This window comes from Haliaeetus albicilla, chromosome 6, assembly GCF_947461875.1.
Source record: "Haliaeetus albicilla chromosome 6, bHalAlb1.1, whole genome shotgun sequence".
NCBI lineage: Eukaryota > Metazoa > Chordata > Aves > Accipitriformes > Accipitridae > Haliaeetus > Haliaeetus albicilla.
In genome coordinates, this window is record NC_091488.1 from 10,324,165 (window position 1) to 10,347,025 (window position 22,861).

The 22,861-nt window shown below is 45.1% G+C and overlaps 1 protein-coding gene and 1 long non-coding RNA gene across 4 annotated transcripts in view; both read right to left on the minus strand.

Moving 5' to 3' along the window:
• Positions 1–8,398, minus strand: part of LOC104325112 (amine oxidase [flavin-containing] B) — a 55,587-nt gene extending 47,189 nt beyond the window's left edge. For both annotated transcript variants that reach the window (XM_069784988.1, XM_069784989.1), the window contains exon 1: positions 8,279–8,398. In XM_069784988.1, the coding sequence (XP_069641089.1) occupies positions 8,279–8,324 (46 nt within the window). In that variant the 5' untranslated portion in view covers positions 8,325–8,398. The remainder of the gene's footprint in view (positions 1–8,278) is intronic.
• A 9,471-nt stretch (positions 8,399–17,869) lies between these two features.
• LOC138685578 (uncharacterized) lies at positions 17,870–22,524 on the minus strand. Of its 2 annotated transcripts, XR_011324874.1 has the most exons (3): positions 22,306–22,524; positions 18,566–18,685; positions 17,870–18,445 (listed from the first exon to the last, which is right to left on the minus strand). It is a non-coding gene; the product is annotated as an uncharacterized lncRNA (long non-coding RNA). The 2 variants fall into 2 exon arrangements; XR_011324873.1 differs by lacking the exon at positions 18,566–18,685.
• Between the last annotated feature and the right edge of the window lie 337 nt (positions 22,525–22,861).

The window sequence follows — 22,861 nt, forward strand, 5'->3', positions numbered from 1 at the left end:
TAAGCCAGTGTTAAAAATTAGCACATCTATGATGTATTTTGCCGTATACACCAGCTACCAGAAGTAGCTCACAAGATCTCAAACTTTCTAGACTGAACTACCCTTTCTTCTAGGGATGGTCTGCACCTTGTGTTCCCCTATCCTGTCCCCTGCACTCCCTTCTTCTACACAAAAAAACACAGGCCCCCTACAAAAATCCTGATGCCAATCATTTCCTTGAGCAGCTCCCTGCTCTTCATCCATGGCTGCTACTGCTCCTGATGGTATCAAGAGCCCATCCCTCTTTACACTAAGGCCATGGCAGCTGAGTCCCGTGGGGCTGTGGGTGGTGTGGGGACAGCAGCCCGACATACTTGCTAGGGAGGTGGGAACATCTGTCTGGCAATGGGAGCAGCACAAAGAAGGACAGGGGAGAGAAAAAGAGATGGGAGAGAAGAAAAAGATGGGTTGAATTCCCTTGGGCAGCTTTGTCCCTGAAAATATTTCACTCGCTTTCTCCTTGGAAGCCCATTCTTCCCATAAATATTATCACTGTTTCTTGACTAAGTCAACGCAACTCCTCTGTGGCTTGACAGGCACTTTCCAGCATCTCCTTTTTTGCTAACTTACCCAGAATTCAGGGTCTCCACAACTGAGATATTGATGCCCATTCCTCTTCCTTTTCCCGTACAGCACTCCAGCCCCAAATACTGGTCATAACAATGGTTTGTGGAGCAAATACAGTTTCTAAGGGACTTCACACAGATATTACTTTTAAGCAAGCTGTTTGAACAGAAAACCGACAGGACAGAAAAGGTTGTGCAAAATACAAGTGCATGGGTGGGCTATTTAAAAGACTGCTAGACATTCATGGTTTAAATACCAATGTGCTGCAGTGCACTCTCATTGACCGCTGAAATCAGAAAAAAAAAACCCCAACTTTAAACAATTATCATACAACATTACAAAATTATAAACCTTACACACAAATCAGTCCATAAGGAAATAAAGCTAGTCAATTAGACAAATGATCACATTTTGACAAACCATCTCACAAGGCAGCAAGAACCTTAATATCTGACGTAAGTTTACAAGGATGAAATAGGTTATCAGCCCAGAAGGAAAAACATGTTAAGTTAAAAAATGGCTATATAAAAATTAAATTATTGAAACGGCAATGAGATGAAGGAATTTCCTCAAGAAACTCAAGCCCAGCTGAAGCTCGGAGTTCTCAGCACAGGAAACACATGGACCTATTGGACCAGGTCCAGAGGAGGGCCACAAAAATGATCAGAGGGATGGAACTCCTCTCCTATAAAGAAAAGCCAGCCTGGAGGAGACAATACTCCAGGAAGACCTTATTGCAGCCTTTCAGTACTTAAAGGGGGTTCTATGAAAGACGGATAAACTTTTTAGCAGGGCCTGTAGCGATAGGACAAGGGATAACAGTTTTAAACTAAAAGAGGCCAGATTTAGACTAGATACAAGGAAGAAATATTTTACAATGAGGGTGGTGAGACACTGGAACAGGTTGCCCAGGGAGGTGGTAGATGCCCCATCCCTGGAAAGGTTCAAGGTCAGATAGGATGGGGCTCTGAGCAACCCAGTCTAGTTGAAGATGTCCCTGCTCACTGCAGGGGGGGTTGGCACTATATGACCTTTAAAGATCCCTTCCAACCCAAACCATTCTATGATTCTATAATTCTATGAATGATGACTGATTTCAGAAACATAACTGAGAGCTTTGTAAATGCATCGAGATACATCCTCTGTAAAGGAAAAACAAAGGAAAGTCTTCAATCCACTATGGCATTGCTCAGCAAACTTTTATAACCATACTGAACTTCACCATTGTATCAGTGCACTCTGTGAAGTAGCTTCTACAGAACCAAGACAAAACACAAAGGCAAGCAACTCCTGTTCTGGGAAGCAGCAGTGAGACAATATGGCTTTTTATCTTTAAATAACAGAACTACTTAACTACAGTTGTCAGTTGTGCTATAGAGAAAGAAACTGCACCAGTGGGCAATGTGCCAAAATTACCCAGATTGTTTACATACAGAATAGTAACCTCTGAAGAAGAAAAGCCTTCTCAATTGACTAAATTATGCATAAGACCTAATTCATTGTCATTAGCTGCTGTGTAAAATATGTAAATATAGAACAAACTCTCTGCTGGTTTATGATACTACAAGCAGCGCTCACAGTTTACCTCTGGGACTATCAGGGCTATGTAAGCCTGCATTGCTCAGGCTGCCTACTTAGCCAATACACGCATGCCTACTTAGCTTTTTGCCACAGTTCTCTACCTTTTGATATGACTACCTCCACTCAGCAGCTGTCCTTAAGTCCTCGCGTACTCCTGAGATCACGTTAGACAGCCTGAACACTCCCAGGGTGGAGGCAGAGCAGCGGGCTGCTCCTCATAGCCTCCGGGACTGCAGGCACCAGTGTTTGACCCAGACTCTTATCACTGTGGCGACTGACATCTTGCTGTTTGCTGGAGACTGACAGTATGGTCACTCACTACAGGGGGGTAAGCATGCTGAATTACGTGTCTTTAAAATTACTCCTGTCCTTGATGGTGCCAAGGAGTAAAACGAGCAAATCAAAATTCACGAGTACACAGAATATGATCTTTTGGCAACCTCTTGATGCTACAAGAAAATTAAAGAAAGAAAAAAGGTAGGTAAGGAGAAGACAGAGGGTGGAGACAGAGGATGCAGGTGCACATCTGTGGTCAGGATGACCAAGTAAATTACTTTTGACTGTGTCTTCATGGAAAAAGAGCACAAATTGAAATACTTCCTCTTTCCATGTTACTACCTTTGATCTGCAAAATGAAAAGTATCCCAAGACAGCAAGTTTGCAGTGTCCATGTTAGCAAATAGTGCAGAACAGCAGAAGATCTGCAGAGTAAAACAGTTGTATCCTGAATACCCAGTATCCATACCATATGCATGAAAGGGGCTTTATTTCAGACTAGCTCTTGGGTGGTCCTACAGGCTGAACATCCCATTAGGGGTTGGAGCTCAAAAGGTGAGCTCCTAGACCATGTCTTCCAATTTGGTCTCCTGCAAAAAGGAATCCAATGCATACGCTCTGAGCCTGCTCTGTGGTGTACACCATACAGCAGTAAGTAGGGTCAATCAGGAGGTTTGCTCGAGGTACACACTTGATCCAAACCAATACACTAATGCAGATGAATACCTACCACCACCTGCAGTGTGATAAGGTTCTAGCCAAGTGCTAGACTAGACTCTGACAAATCTAACAAACTCAAAGCACCACTGCAGGTGCTTGTCCAAGTAAACAATGCACTCAACTTTCTTGCGAAGAACGTTCAGCCTCTCCTGTGTCTAACCTTGTCTGTAAAAAAAAATACACAATTCAGCAGTACATATAAGAAAATCCTGTGGACTTTGCAGCTTGTAACCCCAACATCAACTGCTACACACAAACTTGGGTTCTTCACCAGTTATTTCCATAATAGCTATCCAGGAGTCCCTTGCCCAAAGTTTTGCCATCCTAACTCACCTTTTTTGCCCCTTCCAGGGTGGTTTTCACCTTTTGCTGAACAGACTGAATTAACTTTCCCTAATACCACCCTTTCATAATGGCTAAATAAGCTAACGGAAAAGCTTTCCTTAATGATGCATTGTTTTGAGCCTTGGGAGATGAGATGGCTCCTGCAGGTGGACTGGAAAGCTTCTTAGCAAATCAACTTTCAGACCAATTAGGAGGTATCACTCAGTGAATTACAATTACTGTCCCTGCTGCCTAGGCTACCAAACTATTTCACAACATTACAAAGCTGCTTTCTGTCCTGTTTACTGTGTATTGCCAAGTTTTTCTGTGAAAAATCTGGAAGTCAAATGGCAGGCTCCACCTAGCTGCTTCATACTCCTTTGCAGTAGCCATGAGAGTAGCTGAATATAAAAGGAAGAACCCCCTGATGGCAGATACAGAGACAGACAACTGAAAATATGAACTAAGAGCTTCACCATGTCAAATGACAGGGAAATGTCCTGGATTCCCATTGCCCGAGGGCATCCTGGAAAGGGTGGTATCCCTCAGACAGAGTCACAGTCCTCCCATGGATGGATCCATTCCATTTCATCATGCACAGCTATTTCATCCATGCCTGTGTTTTGTTTTGGTCTGGGGTTTTTTACTTTTCAAATGGGCATCTAGTATAGGACTGCTAGACTAGTAATGTTCTCCAAAAATAATGTCTTATTTGGCAAACTATCTTTTCAAAGGAGGAGTATTATGACACTGTAAGTTACTACCACAGAGCAAAAAAAAACAAGTAACTAGTGGAGGTTATGCATCTCATGTATGCTTTTCTTACTACATGTCCCGGTTTTGTTTTGAAAAACGATTTTGCTCTCTGCTTCAGTCTATATTAAAACAGATTGAACACCTTCAGATAATAACCCCCAAAACACCTGATTTTGGGGTGTTTGGGTTTGGGGTTTTTTTGAGTAATTTGAAATTGGCCCACAGATGCAGTGAGAGCTATTGTAATTATACAGCATATTAGATCACCATGCAAATACAAAGCAAGGCTTAAGAAGGAGAGTACAGAGCACAGTAGCATCTCAGTAACACAAGAATAGGTATCTAAATATTTTAAAAACCTAACATTTCAACAGAAATATTTTATCTTACAGTAGATTTTGGTTCTACACTTACAGGAACATGACAAGTTGCTTGTGAAAAGGAAAACACTAAGCATACTCCAAATAACATTCACCATAATTAAGAAAAGGCTCCACCTTTCAGGGAAGAAAAAAAAAAAAAAATCAATTCACCTCACTTTGATTGTAAAATCTGTGCACCAGAAATTTAAGAGAAGCATTTTCTTAAGTAGGACTGGCATAACATTAGGATAAAATCTGATAACTTTTTTTGAAAACAAAAAAATGGAAAGAGGTCCGCATGGCAAAAGCGGAGACAGGAAGGCACTTCCGAACACGTGGAGGAAGTTTTTAAACAAAACCTCTGAACAGATTCCAAGATTTGATTTTAAGAAAACTTCTGTCATCGGTGTCTTAAGAAGATAAGCAAGTTTGATGACACAACGTCATAGTTTTCTCATAGTCATTTCCATCCTTGTGCTTGAGGAGCCCTTCAAAGAAAAAGAGATAGCTCTGAGCAAACAGAAGAACCTGTGATGACACAAGTTCCAGCTCTGTGAGGACTTTTTATGTTTCTGATCTAAATATTATTTAGTGCCAGGCACACTACATACAGTGTGTGGCTAAGCGTTTTCATATATGCATTTTTAAGTTGAGAAGTTTTCTTTTAAAATATTCCTTTTTAATCTACATCATTCACAAAAATTTCAAGGACTTCAGCAGAAGTTTTACCCATAAACCAGAATCTAGTCCTTAGTAAATCCTCCGGTTCTTCAAAGGTCTTCGCTGTCATCAACTGTATTGAGATGATCTGAAATCTTCAGAGAAGCCACAGACCATTTTTTTTAAGACTTGAAAGAAATTAATGAAGACTAATTTTGAGTAGATTTTCATTACATAACACTTAAATTAGCCAGTTCTTTAGTTTTATTCTTTGCTTTTCAACAAACGTGTAACAAAGGACACTGAAAATGATTCAGCAAAGAAAGTGGTATCTTCAGATAAAACATCAGCCCTTCAGGGAAGAACAGTGACTGTCAGGGTTCTGAAGCCCTCTGCACTGCTATTCCATTATCAGGTTTTTTACTCTTTAAATTTTAGACCCTGCTAATTAAATGTGGATAAAAAGATGGGCAGAACTGCTGCCCAAAAGGGTCAGAGCACTGGAAATGGACAGCTTGCATTAACCTAAATAAATGAATAGAGAAGAGATAGCTGAGTGGCATCTCTGTAACATGTTTGTTCGCATCCTCACATCGGCACAGCAACTCTTTGTTTCTTCTGTGATTACCTGCTTTGCTTACAGCTGTAGCAGCTAACTCAAGCACACGTGAAGGTTACAAGAGCTTTCTGCTGTTCTACAGCTGTGCACCGACTGATGCCTTCCTCACCTAAAGGCAGTAACAGTAGAGTCTCAGTCAGCTGTGCCTCAGGCGGCTCAAAAACAGTGACTTTCTGAAGGAATGCACATCAAATCTGGGGGAATCACAAACCTGCTCTCCAAGGAGTGACCCATTTTAAAAATCATATACTTCATTCTTCAGTAGACAGGAGAAGAGATCTCTGCAGCAGTCTGGCACATCAGTAGGAGTTTTCAATCAGAGCAAGGAGATACAAAACCATAGTTTCATCACCTGGCTGCAAGATCAATGATTTACAGAGAAGTGTGTGGGCAGAAGACAGAGCTGAATCAGGAGTGGTACATAGTAGATGAAGGAAAGTGACTGAAAAGAGGTGCTTAGTCATTAGTAATTTTTGTGCACGTGTATTTTTCCAGCCTCTGTGTGAGGACAGGAGAAAAGTTGCTACAGCATGAAACCAGAGTGCTTTGGTGAAGATTTGGTGTAAAAGGAAGCAAATAGAAAAATGGTTCCTTATACCCCCCCACCACCTGCTGCTGCCTGCAGGTAGCAAAGAGCGATGTACACAATTTAACATGGCATAGCACTGCTTCTCTGTTCTGACTGCTCTTTCAGAAAAAAATATGTGGGCTGTGCAGGCCTGCCATGAAAATATTTCCATGGCAACCATGAAAAACAAGGGTATATTAAAAGCTGTTACACTAACTCTTTCACTCCAACTCATTCAACAGTGGGAACCTGTAGCACTACTGCTATATAAAAACAGGCCACTGGAAATGTTTTAGTTTAGAAGGCATGAACAGGTAGTTACCACTGGTTAATTTTCTGTAATCAGCTTTCACTGTGAAACACGGTGTAAGTTAAAAATTAGCCATAACACTGCGTTCAGAATCAACGGTGCTTTACAGAAAAACAATGGTTAATTTTTGCTAATCACGTAAACATACTTGAAACATTCAATAATTATAAAGCAGTTTGTTATCAGAAAATCATCCTTAGGAAACAATGCCAATGATTTTGTTCACTGGATTTTGGATATCATTCAAATTGCATGCTGCACATCTTAATATAATGGTTAAACAAATATCTAGAATTATATATAAATAAATAGTGGAAATTAAAAGCCATGTTAAAAAAGGATTATTAAAATCATGGTTTGTAACATATCTCGAGTAATTTGTTTGCAGTTGGCAAGAGATACTACTTGGATCTGTGGACGTATGCATACTCATTATGCACTGAGGAGATTAACATACAGCACAGGAGCTATCACACTGCATACCTCCCGACGCTAACAGGCCAAAAAGCAACTGTTTGATATGTCAAAGGCACAGGAAAAAAAAATAATCTCCTGCACATACACAATTTATTTGGCACGTGTATCTCAGAACAAAATGCACTAGAGAGAGATTCACTCTGGGCCGGCACAGAGGTCTTCTAGCCAGGATTAGGTTAAAACCAGCAGATTGCCACTCAGTGCAAGAAGGGCTTCCAGGCCTGCTGCCCATTTCTGCCAGACTGCTCATGCTCTCAAATCCATAGCTGTGCTGAACGAGGAACTAGAAATTTACTATCAGCAGACTTCAGGCATTTTTCCTTTATGCTTCTACCTGCTCTAAACAGAAGGCACCCCAAGATTTAAATTAGTCATGTGTGACCGAGGGCTTCTGCGTACACCCCTGGACTCGGTGCAGAGGATGCAGAGTGCGTATAGCCTCATCTGCCCAAAACTTCCAGGGGCTCCAGTAAGAGTTACGCAGGTTCAGAGGATGCTGGGGTTGACAGTGGAAGAACCAGAAAAATATAATAATAATAAATAATAATTAATAAGAAATAATGAAATTAAAAAATAATAAAATCCTGCCCGCCTGAATTATGGGGACTCAGCCAGCTTTACCGAGCCGGTCGGGATGCGCTCGCACCTCAGGCTTCTCGGAGGAGACCCGCTCAGGCCGAGGAGGAGGCGACCAGCAGCGCAGCTTCTCCCCCGCCGCCGCCGCCGCCGCGATGCTCCGTCCGCCAGGACGGTACCGCCGCCTACCCCCGCGGCCGGGCGGGCCAGCGGCTGTACGGGGGCCCCCGGTGGGCGACGGGGCCCCCGGTGGGCGACGGCGCCCAAGCAAGCTGCGCCCCGGGTGCCGCCGCCCCGCCCGGCCGCCCGGGCTCGGCGCCTCAGGGGCTGACAGGACCCCCCCGCCCGGGCTCGGCGCCTCAGGGGCTGACAGGACCCCCCCGCCCGGGCTCGGCGCCTCAGGGGCTGACAGGACCCCCCCCGCCCCGGGCCGCCGGACTCACCTGAGATGCCGCCCCCGACCACGACCACGTCGTATCGCTCGGCCATGGCGCTGCCCCGGCACCGGCCGCCCGCTCCCTCCCGCGGCGGCTCCTGCCCGGCTCTGTGGCGTCCCCCGGGCGGACCCCGCCTCAGCCCGCCCCGCCGATGGGCGCCGCCTCCCGCCGCCCCCCTGCGAGGCCGAGGGCTGGCGGCGAGGCGCCACGCCGCGCCCCGGGGGCTGTGCCGGGGCCGGCCCGGTGAGGGCGGCCTGCCGGGTCCCGCGGGGCCGCAGGCCCGCCCGGGGTGGGGGGCGAACAGGGCTCCTGCCGAGGGGCCGCTGACCCTCCGGGTGGTGGCCGACGGACACCTCGCATCGGCCTCGCTCACCCGCAGCCAGAGCCGTGCGTGTTGCTGGTTTCTCTGCCACCTCCCAGAGGGTTTGGGGAGAGAGCGTGCCCCCGCTTGAGGAGCGCAGCCCCCGAAGCGCAGCTCTCCAAAGGCCGTGGAAATGTTGGCGTCTACTTCTCCACCCTCTGGGGCCGCCCGAGGGGACCCGTGGCTGCCGCAGCTGGCGGCGTGGATTCTGGAAGACCAGTTCGTGCTTTCCTTGAGAGAGCCTCAAAATGGGCAGCACCTTGTGCCAACCGCAGTTTGTGCCGTGCGACAGCGGCCCGCGTCGATGTGCCTGGAGCTCCTGGACAAACTCAAACACAAAAAGGAAGCTTACAGAGGGTGGAAGCAAGGACAGGTAGCCGGGGAGGAATACAGAGAAATTGTCCGAGCAGCCAGGGATCAGGTTAGGAAAGCCAAAGCCCTGATAGAATTAAATCTGGCCAGGGATTTCAAGGGCAACAGGAAAAGCTTCTATAGGTACATTGGTGGTAAAAGGAAGACTAGGGAAAATGTGGGCCCTCTCCGGAGGGAAACAGGAGACCTGGCTACCTGGGACATGGAGAAGGCTGAGGTACTCAATGACTTTTTTGCCTCAGTCTTCACTGGAAAGTGCTCCTGCCACACCGCCCAAGTCGCAGAAGGCAAAGGCAGGGACTGGGAGAATGAAGAACCACCCGCTGTACGAGAAGATCAGGTTTCAGACCATCTAAGGAACCTGAAGGTACACAAGTCCATGGGACCTGATAGATGGATCCACAGGTCCTGAGGGAACTGGTGGATGAAGTGGCTAAGCCACACTCCATCATATTTGAGAAGTGGTGGCAGTCCAGGGAAGTTCCCAGTGACTGGAAAAGGGGAAACATAACCCCCATTTTTAAAAAGGGAAAAAAGGAAGACCCGGGGAACTACAGGCCAGTCAGTCTCACCTCTGTGCCCAGCAAGACCATGGAGCAGATCCTCCTGGAAACTATGCTAAGGCACATGGAAAATAAGGAGGTTATTGGTGACAGCCAACATGGCTTCACTAAGGGCAAATCATGCTTGACAAATTTAGTGGCCTTTTACGATGGGGTTACAGCCTTGGTGGATAAGGGAAGAGCAACAGACGTCATCTACTTGGACTTGTGCAAAGCATGTGACACTGTCCCACACGATATCTTTGTCTCTAAATTGGAGAGACATGGATTTGATGGACAGACCACTCGGTGGATAAGGAATTGGCTGTATGGTCTGTCAGAGACTGGACAGAGTTAATGCCTCAAACACCCATCATGATGGACAGAGACTGGGGCCTGGCTTCTGCTGTTGAGGCAAGGAATGGAACTTGCTTGCAAGGCACTGCAACAAGATAAGTTCTGCATAGCAACACCACGTGTAACATGGGACGCCAGAGGCATCTCAGAGGATGGGCAGTCCCGCATCCTGATGAACTGGGCGGAACAACTCACCATATATGGCCAGGGGTCACCCAGAGTTTATTTGGGGAAAGGGCTCACAACCACCGCCCATGAAGGTGCCTGCACAGAAAATTGAGAGTTACATAGGTCCTTAGGGCCAGTGCGTAGAAAACCAAGGCGGGAACTGGGCTGTAAAAGATGCAGGCACGAGGAGCTCCGTGTGCGCCCATCACCGGAGGATTACCATGACCGTCAGCATCATTGACCATTAACTTCATTGTGGGGTCCAAGGGTGGTGATATCTCTCTCCCTCTCTCCTTTTCTTGTTTTCCTCTCTTTTTTCTTCTTTTTCTCCTCCTTATCTTTGTAGATATTTCAATAGAAACCATGCTGCCTACTATTACACCTTCCAGGTTTAGGTTGCTCCTGCCATAAATAAAAAGTGTAACTGATCGTTTGGTGTCACTTCACCTTAATTTAGCCCGAGGGAATTCTGAACTCACCACAACCCTTCCCTGGTCTGTCCAGCATGGGTTGTGACATTTTTGGCGTAGTCAGCAGGATTCCCTTGGTGTATCATTAGGCCTTTACTGAGAGGAGTCATACACAAGGGGAGACAGTCCTCAGAGGACTAATAAAGGGATCTGATCTCTATAATTGTGTGCTCCTTTTGGCCTCCCTGGGAGGTCAGACCATAGACTGTACCCCTCTCCTGGAGAGATTAGAGGGCTGCAATGCCCGACCCTCTCCCCCTGGTATGACTTGGGCCCATAAAAATTGGCATGATCCGCAAGCTGTAGCAGACAGAATTTTCATTTTGGCTAATGAACAAAGGTCAAAGCAAGGAAAAGGGAAGGTGTTGGTAGTGCAGTTTTAGGAGCTGCTCTGGTGGCAGCACAATGGGACAAATGCATGGCCCAACAAGCAGAAGGGGAGACGATAAAATCCCTTCAAGATTTAGTGTAGGCTTTGCAGGAGCAATTGGAAAATGAGACAAGAAGTATCTCTGATCAACTTGCCACTGAGCAAGTGACTGACCAGAGACTACATACCACTTTGGCTTTGGAGCGGGAAAGGGTATTAAGGGAGCAATTAGATGAAATCCACTCCCAGATTGGTGTAGAAAATGTGGATGCAGACTCTGACAGGGGAAAAGAATCAAAATCATACCCTTTTGAAGGCCTAGGACATATAAGGGAAATATTTTCTCTTGGCAGGGGGGAAGCCATGATGTGACCTTTGATTAAGACCAAGACTGTGGATGGTGGTCAAGGAGGAGCCCAGCAAGTTACCACCAGCATCATCCCCTATTCCCCCACCAATTTGGCTAAAATTCAGCAAAAATATTCCCGGGGACCCCAAGAAATGGAAACTGAGTATGTTTGGAGAGTATCCCTCACCAGGGGAGACGGTATCCTGCTAAGTGAGGATGAGGCAAGAGGATATTGGGGACTGGGTTTTTTTTCTAACTACAAATGACAACAGAGAGCTCTGGTCCCTAACCCAAAGAGTAGCATATTAAGCAGGTGGACTGGATCCTATGGAAAGGGGAAAACCCTTCTAGATTAAAATGCCTATGGTGGGTCACATTTTAGAGAGCGTACAAAAAGCCATGTGTCTCCAGTTGATGCATGATCGATTCCTGGTTCTGCAACAGCCCTCTCCCGTGCAATATGTGGCAAACCCTGAAAGGTTGCATCCTCTTATAAGGGGACTGCCCGATGCCTTGAAATTATATGCAGTGCAATTACAAGGTCGCGTGAGAGCACCGCAACCCCGAAGAAGGGGAAGCCCCCCCAGAGATGGCAAGGGAAGAGGAGTTTATTAATTATGGGAGACAAATGGGGTTCACCAGTCAGGGAGAGACAAAATCCAAAGTGGACCTTAGGAGAGTGGAAGGGAATGGAGGAACAGAAGCTAGGTCCACACACAATTCTCGACTCCCTCCTCCGATGAGGCTGACACAGCCTCCCGATAATAGAAGATATGTACTGTGGACCAAGGGTATCTCAAAGGGAATCCCCAGGGAGGTGATGGACAGGTTGCCCACTCCCAACCTGGAAGGTCTGGTGAAAGGCTGGGACAAAATAAAAGGGGCCTTGTCTCCCTCAAACTTTAAAGGCCTTCTCCCCCCTCCCAGGAACCCAGAAACATAACCCCGTCTGCTCCTCGGGAGGCTGAATTGATTGATTCGGATGTCCCTGAGCCAGGAAACCCCATCCGCCGTCCCCAGCAAGTGAGCTGGGGGACGGACAGTGGGTCCATTTGAGAAGGCTCACAGAAAGCGATAAAGGGGACCTGTTAATTACCTTTCCCCTCGGTCCCTTTAAAACGCCTGTCACCTTCTTAGTAGATACCGGGGCTCAAATATCAGCACTTCGACAGGATGTTGCCGACCACAACGGCATAGTTGCTGACCGGAAACAGATATGGGTAACGGATGTATTTGGAAACTCTCAGCCCCAGGCAACTGCTCGAGTTAAGTGCTGGTTGCCAGCAGATGAGACTGCGACAGAAACGATAATGATATTGGGAATGCTACCAACTAACTTTTTGGGACTAGATCTCCTGAAAGGGAGAGCACAGATAGACTCCAAGGGGAGGGAATGAAAGTTCGGACCCCCTACAGCTTCGTCGAGGCTTTTGCAGTCAGCGCCTACACTTCCACCTTCAAAGATAGTCAATGTGAAACCTTATGCCTTGCCATGAGGGGCGAGAGAGGGGATTGCCCCTATAATAACTGAGCTACGGGAACAGGGAATAATTGTCCCAATCCACTCCCCTTATAATTCTTCAGGGTGGCCAGTCCACAAACCAAATGGAAAATAGCAGTTAACAATCAACTATCAGCACTTGAATGCTAATACAGGGCCCCTAACAGCTGTTTATGGTCCTCCTGCAGGGGCATTGTATCCCAGCAATGTGCACTTGCAGCCCAGAAAGCCAACCATATCCTGGGCTGCATCAAAAGAAGCATGACCAGCAGGTCGAGGGAGGTGAATCTCTGCTCTCATGAGACCCCACCTGGAGTACTGCATTCAGCTGTGGGGTGCCCAACATAAGAAGGACATGGACCTGTTGGAGCGAGTCCAGAGGAGGGCCACAAAGATGATCAGAGGGCTGGAGAACCTCTTCTATGAAGGCAGGCTGAGAGAGCTGGGATTATTCAGCCTGGAGAAGAAGAGACTCCGGGAAGAACTTGTAGCAACTTTCCAGTACCTAAAGGGGGCCTACAAGAAAGGCAGAGAGGGACTTTTTATAAGGGCATGTAGTGATAGGACAAGGGGTAATGGCTGTAAACTGAAAAAGGGTAGATGCAGATTAGATGTAAGGAAGAAGTTCTTTACTGTAAGGGTGGTGAGGCACTGGAACAGGTTGCCCAGAGAAGGTGTGGATGCCCCATCCCTGGAAGTGTTCAAGGCCAGGTTGGATGGGGCTTTGAGCAACCTGGTCTAGTGGAAGGTGTCCCTGCCCATGGCAGGGGGGTTTGAACTAGATGATCTTTAAGGTCCCTTCCAACCCAAACCGTTCTATGATTCTGTGATTCCTCCAGATTGGCCTGCACACTGAGAGTGGTCTGCTGAGACCCCCAAGAGACTCACCCACGAGGAAAAGGACGGGTTCATCCAGAAGTGTCATCAAATTTACCTGGAGCCTTTAGACTGGTCCCCTACACACCTAGCAGGGTCTTCCATCGCTCGGCTTTCTACCTTGAGGGTGGCTCCAGGAGAACTGGCTTTGGGGATGGTCGAGGCATGCAAATGTGTTTTGTCAGGTGTATCTGTACAGATCACATCCAGCAGTCATGTCAGTCATACCTGACCTTCCACACTCGGCGGGCTCAAGGCAGAAGGTACCCATCTCCAAGACTCCTTTGAGCCAAAGACACTTGTTCAGCTTGTGTCATTGTCCATTTCCTGGAGCTGTACATTGGAGCAAACAGGCCATGAGTCTGGATAGGATTCCCTGTCCCTCTTCCATAATACCTCAAGTGATAGTTTATGGTGTATAGAGACAGGGACACCTGTGATGGGAGTCACAAGTATTGACTACAGCAGGTACAGTCCTGCCTTTTTAGGGAGAATGAGAGGGAAGAAAATGTAGGGGTCAGGAAGCAGAATAAAAATAGGTCTAAATCAACTGTCTGCAAAGCTAATAATCATTCACGGACCCATCCTCTTTTTCACTGCTGGGAACAGTTCCTGCTCCGTGCCGTTCCCTGTGTCCTGCCCAGGCATTGTGTGGCACTGTGCTAGCTGGGATGGGCCAAACGGTGCTAGGAGGTGTGCTAACATTTAGACAGTAAGGTGATCACAAGGCACTGCCTGAGCATGTGTCCTGGACATGCTTAGTTTGCTAGGAGACCTGTATCCTGTATCTCATGACACAACGTCCAGTGCTAAGGCTCTAGCATCTTCATGACACCCTAGGATGAAATACCCTTCATCTTACAAGTATACTGTCTAACAAGCATTCTCTGTTTCTTTATATTTTTCATAGAATTACAGAATGGTTTAGGTTGGAAGGGACCTTTGAAGACCATCTAGTCCAACCCACTCTGCCATGGACAGGCACACCTTCCACTAGACCAGGTTGCTCAAAGCCCCATCCAACCTGACCTTGAACGCTTCCAGGGATGGGGCATCCACAACTTCTCTGGGCAACCTGTTCCAGTATCTCACCACCCTCATCATAAAAAATTTCTTCACAAAAAAAATTTCCATGTGCTTCCACCTCACTTTCCTCCCCGTCTCTGCTTCATCTCTCATTCCCTAAAGATGTGCTCGCCATACTTCTCCTGCCCTTCTTTTAATTGCTTTCCCAGCCTTCTCCACCTGGATACCTCCTTTCTTTGTATCTTACCCACTTTTTCTCCAAGCTGCCAATTGACAGATGAAGTCCAGCCTTTAGGATGAAAGCCCTCCAAAACCTGAAGAACTAGTGAACTAAACCCCGTGATTTCTTCATAAGGGGAAGTTTGGATTAAAGGAAAGATTAAATTAAAAAAAAAAATAAACAAACAAACAAACCCCCAAAACCTAGAGAAAGAGCAATATCTAGCTGAAACTAGTTTATCACAGTTCTCAATATCCGAAGTATGAAATTTTCATTTGATTTACCTGATATCTTTATTACTTTGTGGCTATTACATTAATAATTGCAGCAGTGATACCCAGAAAACAGGTGCAGCACTTATTTTTCATGGGAATGCAGTTCCTCCATGATCATGAGTATTTTCTGTTTTGTCTGGGAGAAGGCATGCCAGAGGGGCAAGGGATGTCAGAGTGCTATGGATTCAGCCATCATCTGGAGGGCCAGTTCACCTCTTGGAATATACAGGGAAATTCATTACAAGGCAAGGGACACATGGTACTTTTTCTTTTTATATGCTTAGCAGAATGCCACATTTATATTTCTGAAGTGCAGGCTGGTTGCTGGTAAGAGGAGAGATCAGAGTAGATAAAGGGAGAAGAAAAAGGAGTAAAAGAGGAAGAGGAGAGAGCAGTGGCCCTAATTTATTTGCCTCTTGTCTGTGAATATTTTTTTAATTAACTTTTAATTTTCTGAATGTGAAAAATCAACCAATATATTTTAGAACTTGCACTAGATTTCTTTCTGAGGATGCTAGTCCTAAGCAGTAGTTAGCTAGTACATATGTTCCTTTTGATGGGGTCAGCAATTAGCTGCCTTGCCACACCTAATACGTTTAATGTCTAGGATATTTTATTGTATATGAGATTTAGGTCTCATTTCACCACTGTAGTTACGAATATCGTACTGCAGTTAGATGCTGTATCTGGAACTGCAGTTCCAGATAATTTTAGACATTTGATTCTATTTTGCGCTGGTGAAGTCTGCTTTGATCAAACTGATCTTTTGCCTTGAAAAATTATGAAAATTTGTGAATAAAATTTATTGCTCCTAACCCCATTTTTCTCTATTGCTCTCTTTCCTTATCAAAGGTCTGTTCTCTAGATTTTTGCCTAGCTGCCTGCTTACCTTTTTTTGTGTACTTTTAGGTGTGATCTCTTCCTCCTTAAGGCCATATATGTATCAACTTCTTACAAAAGAAAGCAGTCTAATGAGAGCATCTACATTTTTACTTTCATTATTGCATTTCTACCTAGAAGATATGTGAAGACACGAATCTTTGCCTCGTTAATAGTGTCATAAATATCTTCCTCTGAAAACAGTTTTTCTGAGTGATATTTGCCCTACCCGAAGCCATACTGCATGGTTGATCATTTACAGGGAGTAATTCCTTTTCTTTGAGAGAACTGGTTAATGGAGAAGAAAGACAGACATCTCTCCAAACAGCCTGAATAAAAAGTTATTGGGAGACTGATGAGGCTGAATTAATAGAAGATGCCATTTTTTAGTTTCTGCTCAGAAATACATATTCTTACTCTGATTAAAAGAATCTGTCTGATTCAAGGATGGTTAAATCCAACTCCAAGACCTCTTCATACCGAGAGACACACAAATGGCTCTCAGAAACAGTAGTTGTAGAGATTATTTCAAACCCCATATGAAACACTGAAAGGTAGGGGAGGCTATTCCAAATGCAGAAGTGGGTAATTTTATTTGGGCTATTGGCGAGGGTAGCTATGGTTACATCTATGTACTTAACGCCAAGTGCCACAGATTCCCAGTGTCCACAATATATAGCACTTATTCCTGGGATTCCTCTGGTCTTTATCTTCCTCCTGTGGCTCTAAGGAATAGTAATTAATTTTTGTTTTAATGTGAGTGTTTGAAACAGAGGGCTCTATTGCCTGCAATTGAGGGTATGTGGTGCATGCCTAGGAGTCACATGAAGGTCCATGGGAGTGTTTGAAGGCACAAAGCCTTCAAAGAGCTGCTATTGAGATACAATAGAGGAAACATCTGTGTCATTAAGACTGGTTTTCTATCATCATGGACACATTATATAATCCTTCTAATGAATAAATCTAGCTCTGTCTAGAGCAGGCCAAACCTCTCCCAAAGCCAGGTTTGTAGTTTTTCTCTCCTCTCTCCCACAATAAGTCTGTTTCAAAGGTTCATTTTTTTTCATCTCAGTAGCTTCTGCTGCCAAATTATTTACACCATGATACACTTAAACAGATACCATATTCCCCTTTCTGCTTTTCTGTTCACAGTGTTGATGCTTGTCAAGCACTTTAGTATCCTCACATACTGGGATACACATTTGCTGATCCTAATAGCTCTTTTATACACCTTTCTCAGTCTATAAGTATCTATCTTCAAAAGGTATGACCAGAATGGTATACATAATCCTAATAAAGCCTTTTTGATGGCATAAAGTTTTGGGGTTTTTTTGTCTGGAACCCTCTTTTCTAATCATATTAGGATTCTGTTTCTGGTTTTTATGACCCCATTACTTCTCTCATCCCATGTGGTTCTAACTAATTAAACAGATAAGATTCTTCTGCCTGGATTTTGGTGCATTATTCTTTGAATGCATAATGTTAAAAGCAAAGCAGACTTTCTGAGAAAACAGAGCAACTGAGAGCCTCCACATTTTCTTACCTTGGAAGAGAACTCATCTGAGACAAAAAGTACATTGTTTTCATAAATTTTGTTAGGCACTTAGACACTGTGGTGATGAGATGGCATAAATAGCTATACTGTCTGGTGGAAAATGTACTGACAGCCCTAGACTAAATTTTGAGAAACTAGTGGAAAGCTGATGAAGTAGGGGTCAAAGCCAAAGATTTCCAAATTTGCAAAGACTAAGAGGTAGAATTTAGGCACATGATTCATGACTGTTTGGTGGCTGATAAAAACACAGTGCGGCATTTTAAATTACACATCCTCTCAGCTTCTGTTCCTTCAACAGCAGTGCGTTTAATAAGCCAGCTTTTCGTTGTTTGTTACAGTCTCTCTTCATCATATTCAGCGGGAAACTCTCTGCTTCAGGACAAGTCAGTTTTCACTGCTGAAATTTGCTGCTGGCGGGTAATACATGTTGACATCACCTTTAATCAAAGCGTCAGAATGGATTCCTCCGTTACCTGCAAGCTATATTAGCACCTGCATCGCTAGGGTACTTCAGTGACAGTGATATGATCAGAGCCAGGATTTGTTCTAAGTTCCTGGGTCTGGATGCAAACTCCCACTGTGCCAGGTCCATGTCAGCAAGCCCTGGGTGTTCATCCCACCTCCCACCCTTCCCTGCCACTGCCGCTGTCCCCTACCACACAGGGAGGAAGCCCAGGCACGCAGGCAAGGTGGACACCATGGCACACCAGAGTGGGTCCCAGACCTTTGTAATTGGGGTCAGGGCACAAGGACCTGACAGGTTTTAGGCTGTTTGATGGTCAGAGGTTCAGGCCCAGGAGCACAGGTATGTCTAGACACAACCTTAGGGCATCGTCATCACATACAGAGAAACTGTGAAGAGAAAGATAACAGAGAGATTGTTTGTGAAGAGCAAGATTGCATCTTCCATCAGCCACGAGCATACACTGGGACTTGGTGCTTTCAGGCATCTAGTGAATGCGGTGCTTGTACTTCATTACTGGTTTGTGGTGGAGAATCCCTTGAAGGTAGGGTGAACATGGCTTGTAACCTCTCTCGTCTGCAACCAGGTCATGCTGTTCTTCTGGTTAGTACCTTTGTGTCTGCTGAATACTGATGTTACAGAAGACAGGTGGGTTTAAATAAATTTTTAAACACATATTTTACATAGCTTCCAATTTCTCTAAAGCAGTCAGTGCAGAAATTGTGAAAAGCACATGTCAGTGATTTTGAAGTACTGTACAATTAAATGAGCATAAGCTCCATGCCAGGCTTTCCAATAAAGGAGAACCGCTGCAAGGAATCTCAGGAGGTTGTCTAGTCTGTCCCTCCACCCTACGGTGGCATCAGCCATGACCGAAATGTATCTTGATTAGCAGCAAATGTTAACTGGAGAGGCTAAATGTTAACAGCCAAGATTTTTAATCCAACATAAACAGTCTGATATTAATCTAGAGCTAATAAGCAAAACCTGAATGTTTTATCAGTCAGATTCCATTCAAAGTAGGACTGATCACTAAATGTAAAACCTACGAGATTAAGCCCATTAGTAGAAGCGATGAGTGAATGTAAACATGTCACTCGTGAGCACACAGAGCCATAGTGCAAGAACAGAACAAGGGGCAAGTGCCACGGTGCAGCCAGGCCGGCAGCTGCCTAGGGCCGGGGGCCACGATTGTGGGGGTCCCCCCCCAAAATGGGACGGTGGACAGGCAGGCCCTGGCAGCCCAGGCCTGTCCCACCCCCAGCCCGGAGCAGCCGGGGGCACCGGGGCAGCCTCAGCCCCGGGCATCAGGCACGTCCCCGAGGATGGGGACGAGCTGAGGCCGGGGGAGGCCATAGGCTTGCAGGTGGACCCAGCTCAGCGGGTCCCATGGCCAGGCAGGGCAGATCTGTGCGGAGCTGGAGACCGGCCCTGCCGTGGTCTCGCTGGGGCAGGGGCTGACGGCCCTGGGGGGCTGACATGGGGTCCTGGGCCACGGGCAGGGGGGGAGCCCCAGGGGGCTGACATGGGGCAGTCAGGGCTGGTGGTGCCTTCAGGGCCCCGAAGCTGAGTGAAAACTCCTTTGCGTATTTTCAGGTTAGTCAGAGCGACCAGTAAAATTCGGTCCCTACTGATACCATAATCATTAAATACAAGTACACAAGCTTCTAGACTGCAGCATTATAACACCAAATAATTTTTGCTTTCTTCTTATTAGCTCTTTGTCTATTTAGACTTAAAGATCTTCCTGGCCAAAAGCATCTGTAATGGGTATAAATGCAGCCTCCTGTTCAGTGGAGGAAGGCCATGCAGGCTCTAACACAACAAGGAGACAATCACACGTCCCCTCATTAGATCTTACGGAGAACCCATGCATCAAGACTGCTCGTGTAATGAAACCCCAAGAAGGAGTGGAGGAAAGTTGATGTAATGTCTCAAACCACTCCAGCTAGTTCTCCTTCATAGTCTCTAGTTTCTTTTCCCCCCTTTGTCCTAATGAGCCTGCTTTTACAAATCTGTGACTGATGTAACCACAGTTCCGATGCAAGGATTAGTAACAATTATGTTAATTATACAAGTATATGCATACTTACTAATGTAGCCAACAAAGGAAAAGCAGGGAAAAAAACTTAAACTAACATAAATTATTTTCCCAACGTCAAGCTCACCCTTTGCACTATGCTAACCTCCTCCTGACCATTAGCTACGGTATAAGCTGGTCCAATTTCCTATTACTCTTCTCTTTTGCAAAACTTTTCTCCAAAAGAAATCCACCGTCAGGTTTGCAGTGATGTTCGCTATTGGCATTAGTATGCGTATCTGGCAGAGGTGCCTGGTACTGCCATGGCATCTGTGACTTGGACCTCTACCAATTTCAAAAGACACTTTGCATTCATTCACAGACAATGCCAGTTACCACCATACAGAAGTCCTAGCAGACAGGTCCATAGGTGACCCATACAGGCAAGGATACAGAACGGAAAGCAACATTTTAAGTATATATAGAGGAGTTAGAAAAACTGAAGTCTCTTAGAAGGTAAAAAAGATGGAAAAGAAAAAAAAATCTCAACAGCAGCAGCTAAACTGAGCTCCATGTGTGCATCATGGCAAAGTGGAGCACTGGCCCCCACTGTCCGTGTTGGAGAACTAGTCTGAATGAGGTGCTCCCAAGCCCTCCAGTTCACCTATAGCCTAAATGCCACAAAAGAGACCAGCAGGCAGGGCATGACCTGGAATGGCAGAGAGCAGTCCAAATGAGTTGTTCTTGCTTCAGACAGAGCCAGACTTAATTTTGCAATCAAAGGGTATTGTTCCAAAATAATCACTGTTTTGTAAGCAGTGACCAGAAGACATGTTCTGAACTGAAAATCAACAGTCTCTGCTATGTAATGCCTATTTTTTTTTTCTGACCCTTGTTTAGAGTCTGTTTGCCCTCAATTTTTTTCTTCTTGAACTAGATGAGCAAAGGCTAAAGATGCAAAGCAGATGATAGCAGTGAAATTCCTTCTCATACCTCTAAACAGACAGTGCCCTGTGTAATATGAATTGGCATACCTCAGAACACATGAGGAAATAAAACACTTTGATCCTTTTAACAAAAATGACTGCCATGTCCTTTGCTGATAACCTAATCTGAAGAGTTCCTGAAGAGACAGGTTATGCCTCTTACTCATGTCAAATGTTTTCCTAGTGAGTAATGGCAGGTGACCTTTTATTTTTTCTTAATCATGCTGGTCCTGCTGCTTTGCATCTATCAAAGTCACAGCACACCATTTCCATCTGTCACTTGAAAGATAGCTCCCTTTCAGTCTGGCCACTGCTGGCCTTCATTAATTCACTGCTAACCTATTTCACCTGAACTGGAGTCAAAAGAAGTTCCTAGGTTTGCATTCCTTGGGTTCCTCATTCTCTAATTATGTCTTTCCCCTCGTGTTTCTTCTAATGCCTCATTCCCTAGTTGTTAGCTGTGGTGAAATAGAGCAGCATCAGTAGCAAAACTCATGTTCTTCTGCAGGAGAAAGCATACAGGAAGATACTCTGGAAGATCCTACAGTGGAAACTTAGGAAAGAATTGAAATAGTGAATGACAGGCTATCGTGTATTGATATGGAGGTTTTTATCACTGAGGAGGCTATTATTCATGTATTATGTATTATTATGCATGTATTATGTATTACTATGCATGTATATGGTAATGCTGCTGCGACTACTAGGGGTATGTTGTTTACTCTTCTGTGCACACTTCCATAGTCCAAGATCGCCCTGTATGAATTCAAGTGGCTTCAGTGAAGAGCCCTGAAAATACTTAACAGATGGGAAAATATGCCTGCTAGTGAAAAATCTAAATTTAAAGAGGAGAAGGTTAAGAGGTTATAGTTTTTACAGGTGCGATTCATTTCATCTTATGTTGACCATCTGCACTGGCCAACGAGCTCCCTTCTCTGGGCAATGGAAGAGATAGGTGGGTCTAGAGACTGATTTATACTATACTACAATAGTTAATCAAGAGAGGTGGAACAAGTTTCCTCCTGAGATGCCTGGCTCTCTCCAAGGACCCTTGGAGACTAATTGACTTGGACTAGATAAACTTTCAGATTATTAGGAATAGTGAACTAAGTCCCACTCCAGGTATGTACTTAGGAAGCAAAGACCTACTCATAGAGTTCTTCAGTGAAGTTGACAGAAGTGCTAATACTTCTAACCTAGAAGAAAAGGAGAAATCAATACCAAACTTTCCCTGGAAACTTACCACTCGGGTTATTTTGTACAGACCATAAGATCTTGTCTTTGCTCCTGAGAAGCAGCAGAAGGTTGTGACTTCAAGGTGAATTGGCTCCTTGCTTTTCCTTAAAGGCTAGGACTACCTCTGCAAAGGCCTGTGTTGTCCTGCTTATCCTCTGTGCCTTTCATTAGTGCCCCTCAGTGCCCTGAAGCAAAGCTGATAGAGCTTCCTGAATGGGCTTGGAGAACCCCTTTACATAGAAAGGCTGGGGCCTTGCTAATTATTAACATCATAGCACAGATTTTAAGCACCCACAAACACAAACAGCATTAGCTGTATGCTAGACCAGAATCAAGTTTTTATCTTCTAATTGCCCTTTGCACTCTGTGTTTTCTAAACATTCAAAATCCTGGCATTACAAAGTGCTGAGCTTAATCCAAATCTTTCTGTGCTAAATCCTCTGGGGTCAGGACTTGATCCTGTTCTTTGAGGCTTGGGATAGATTTTCCATACTCATGTTATTTTTTCTTTCTATTGTATACACAGTTTTCATTCTTTTCAGGCCTAAACTTTCTCCAAAATC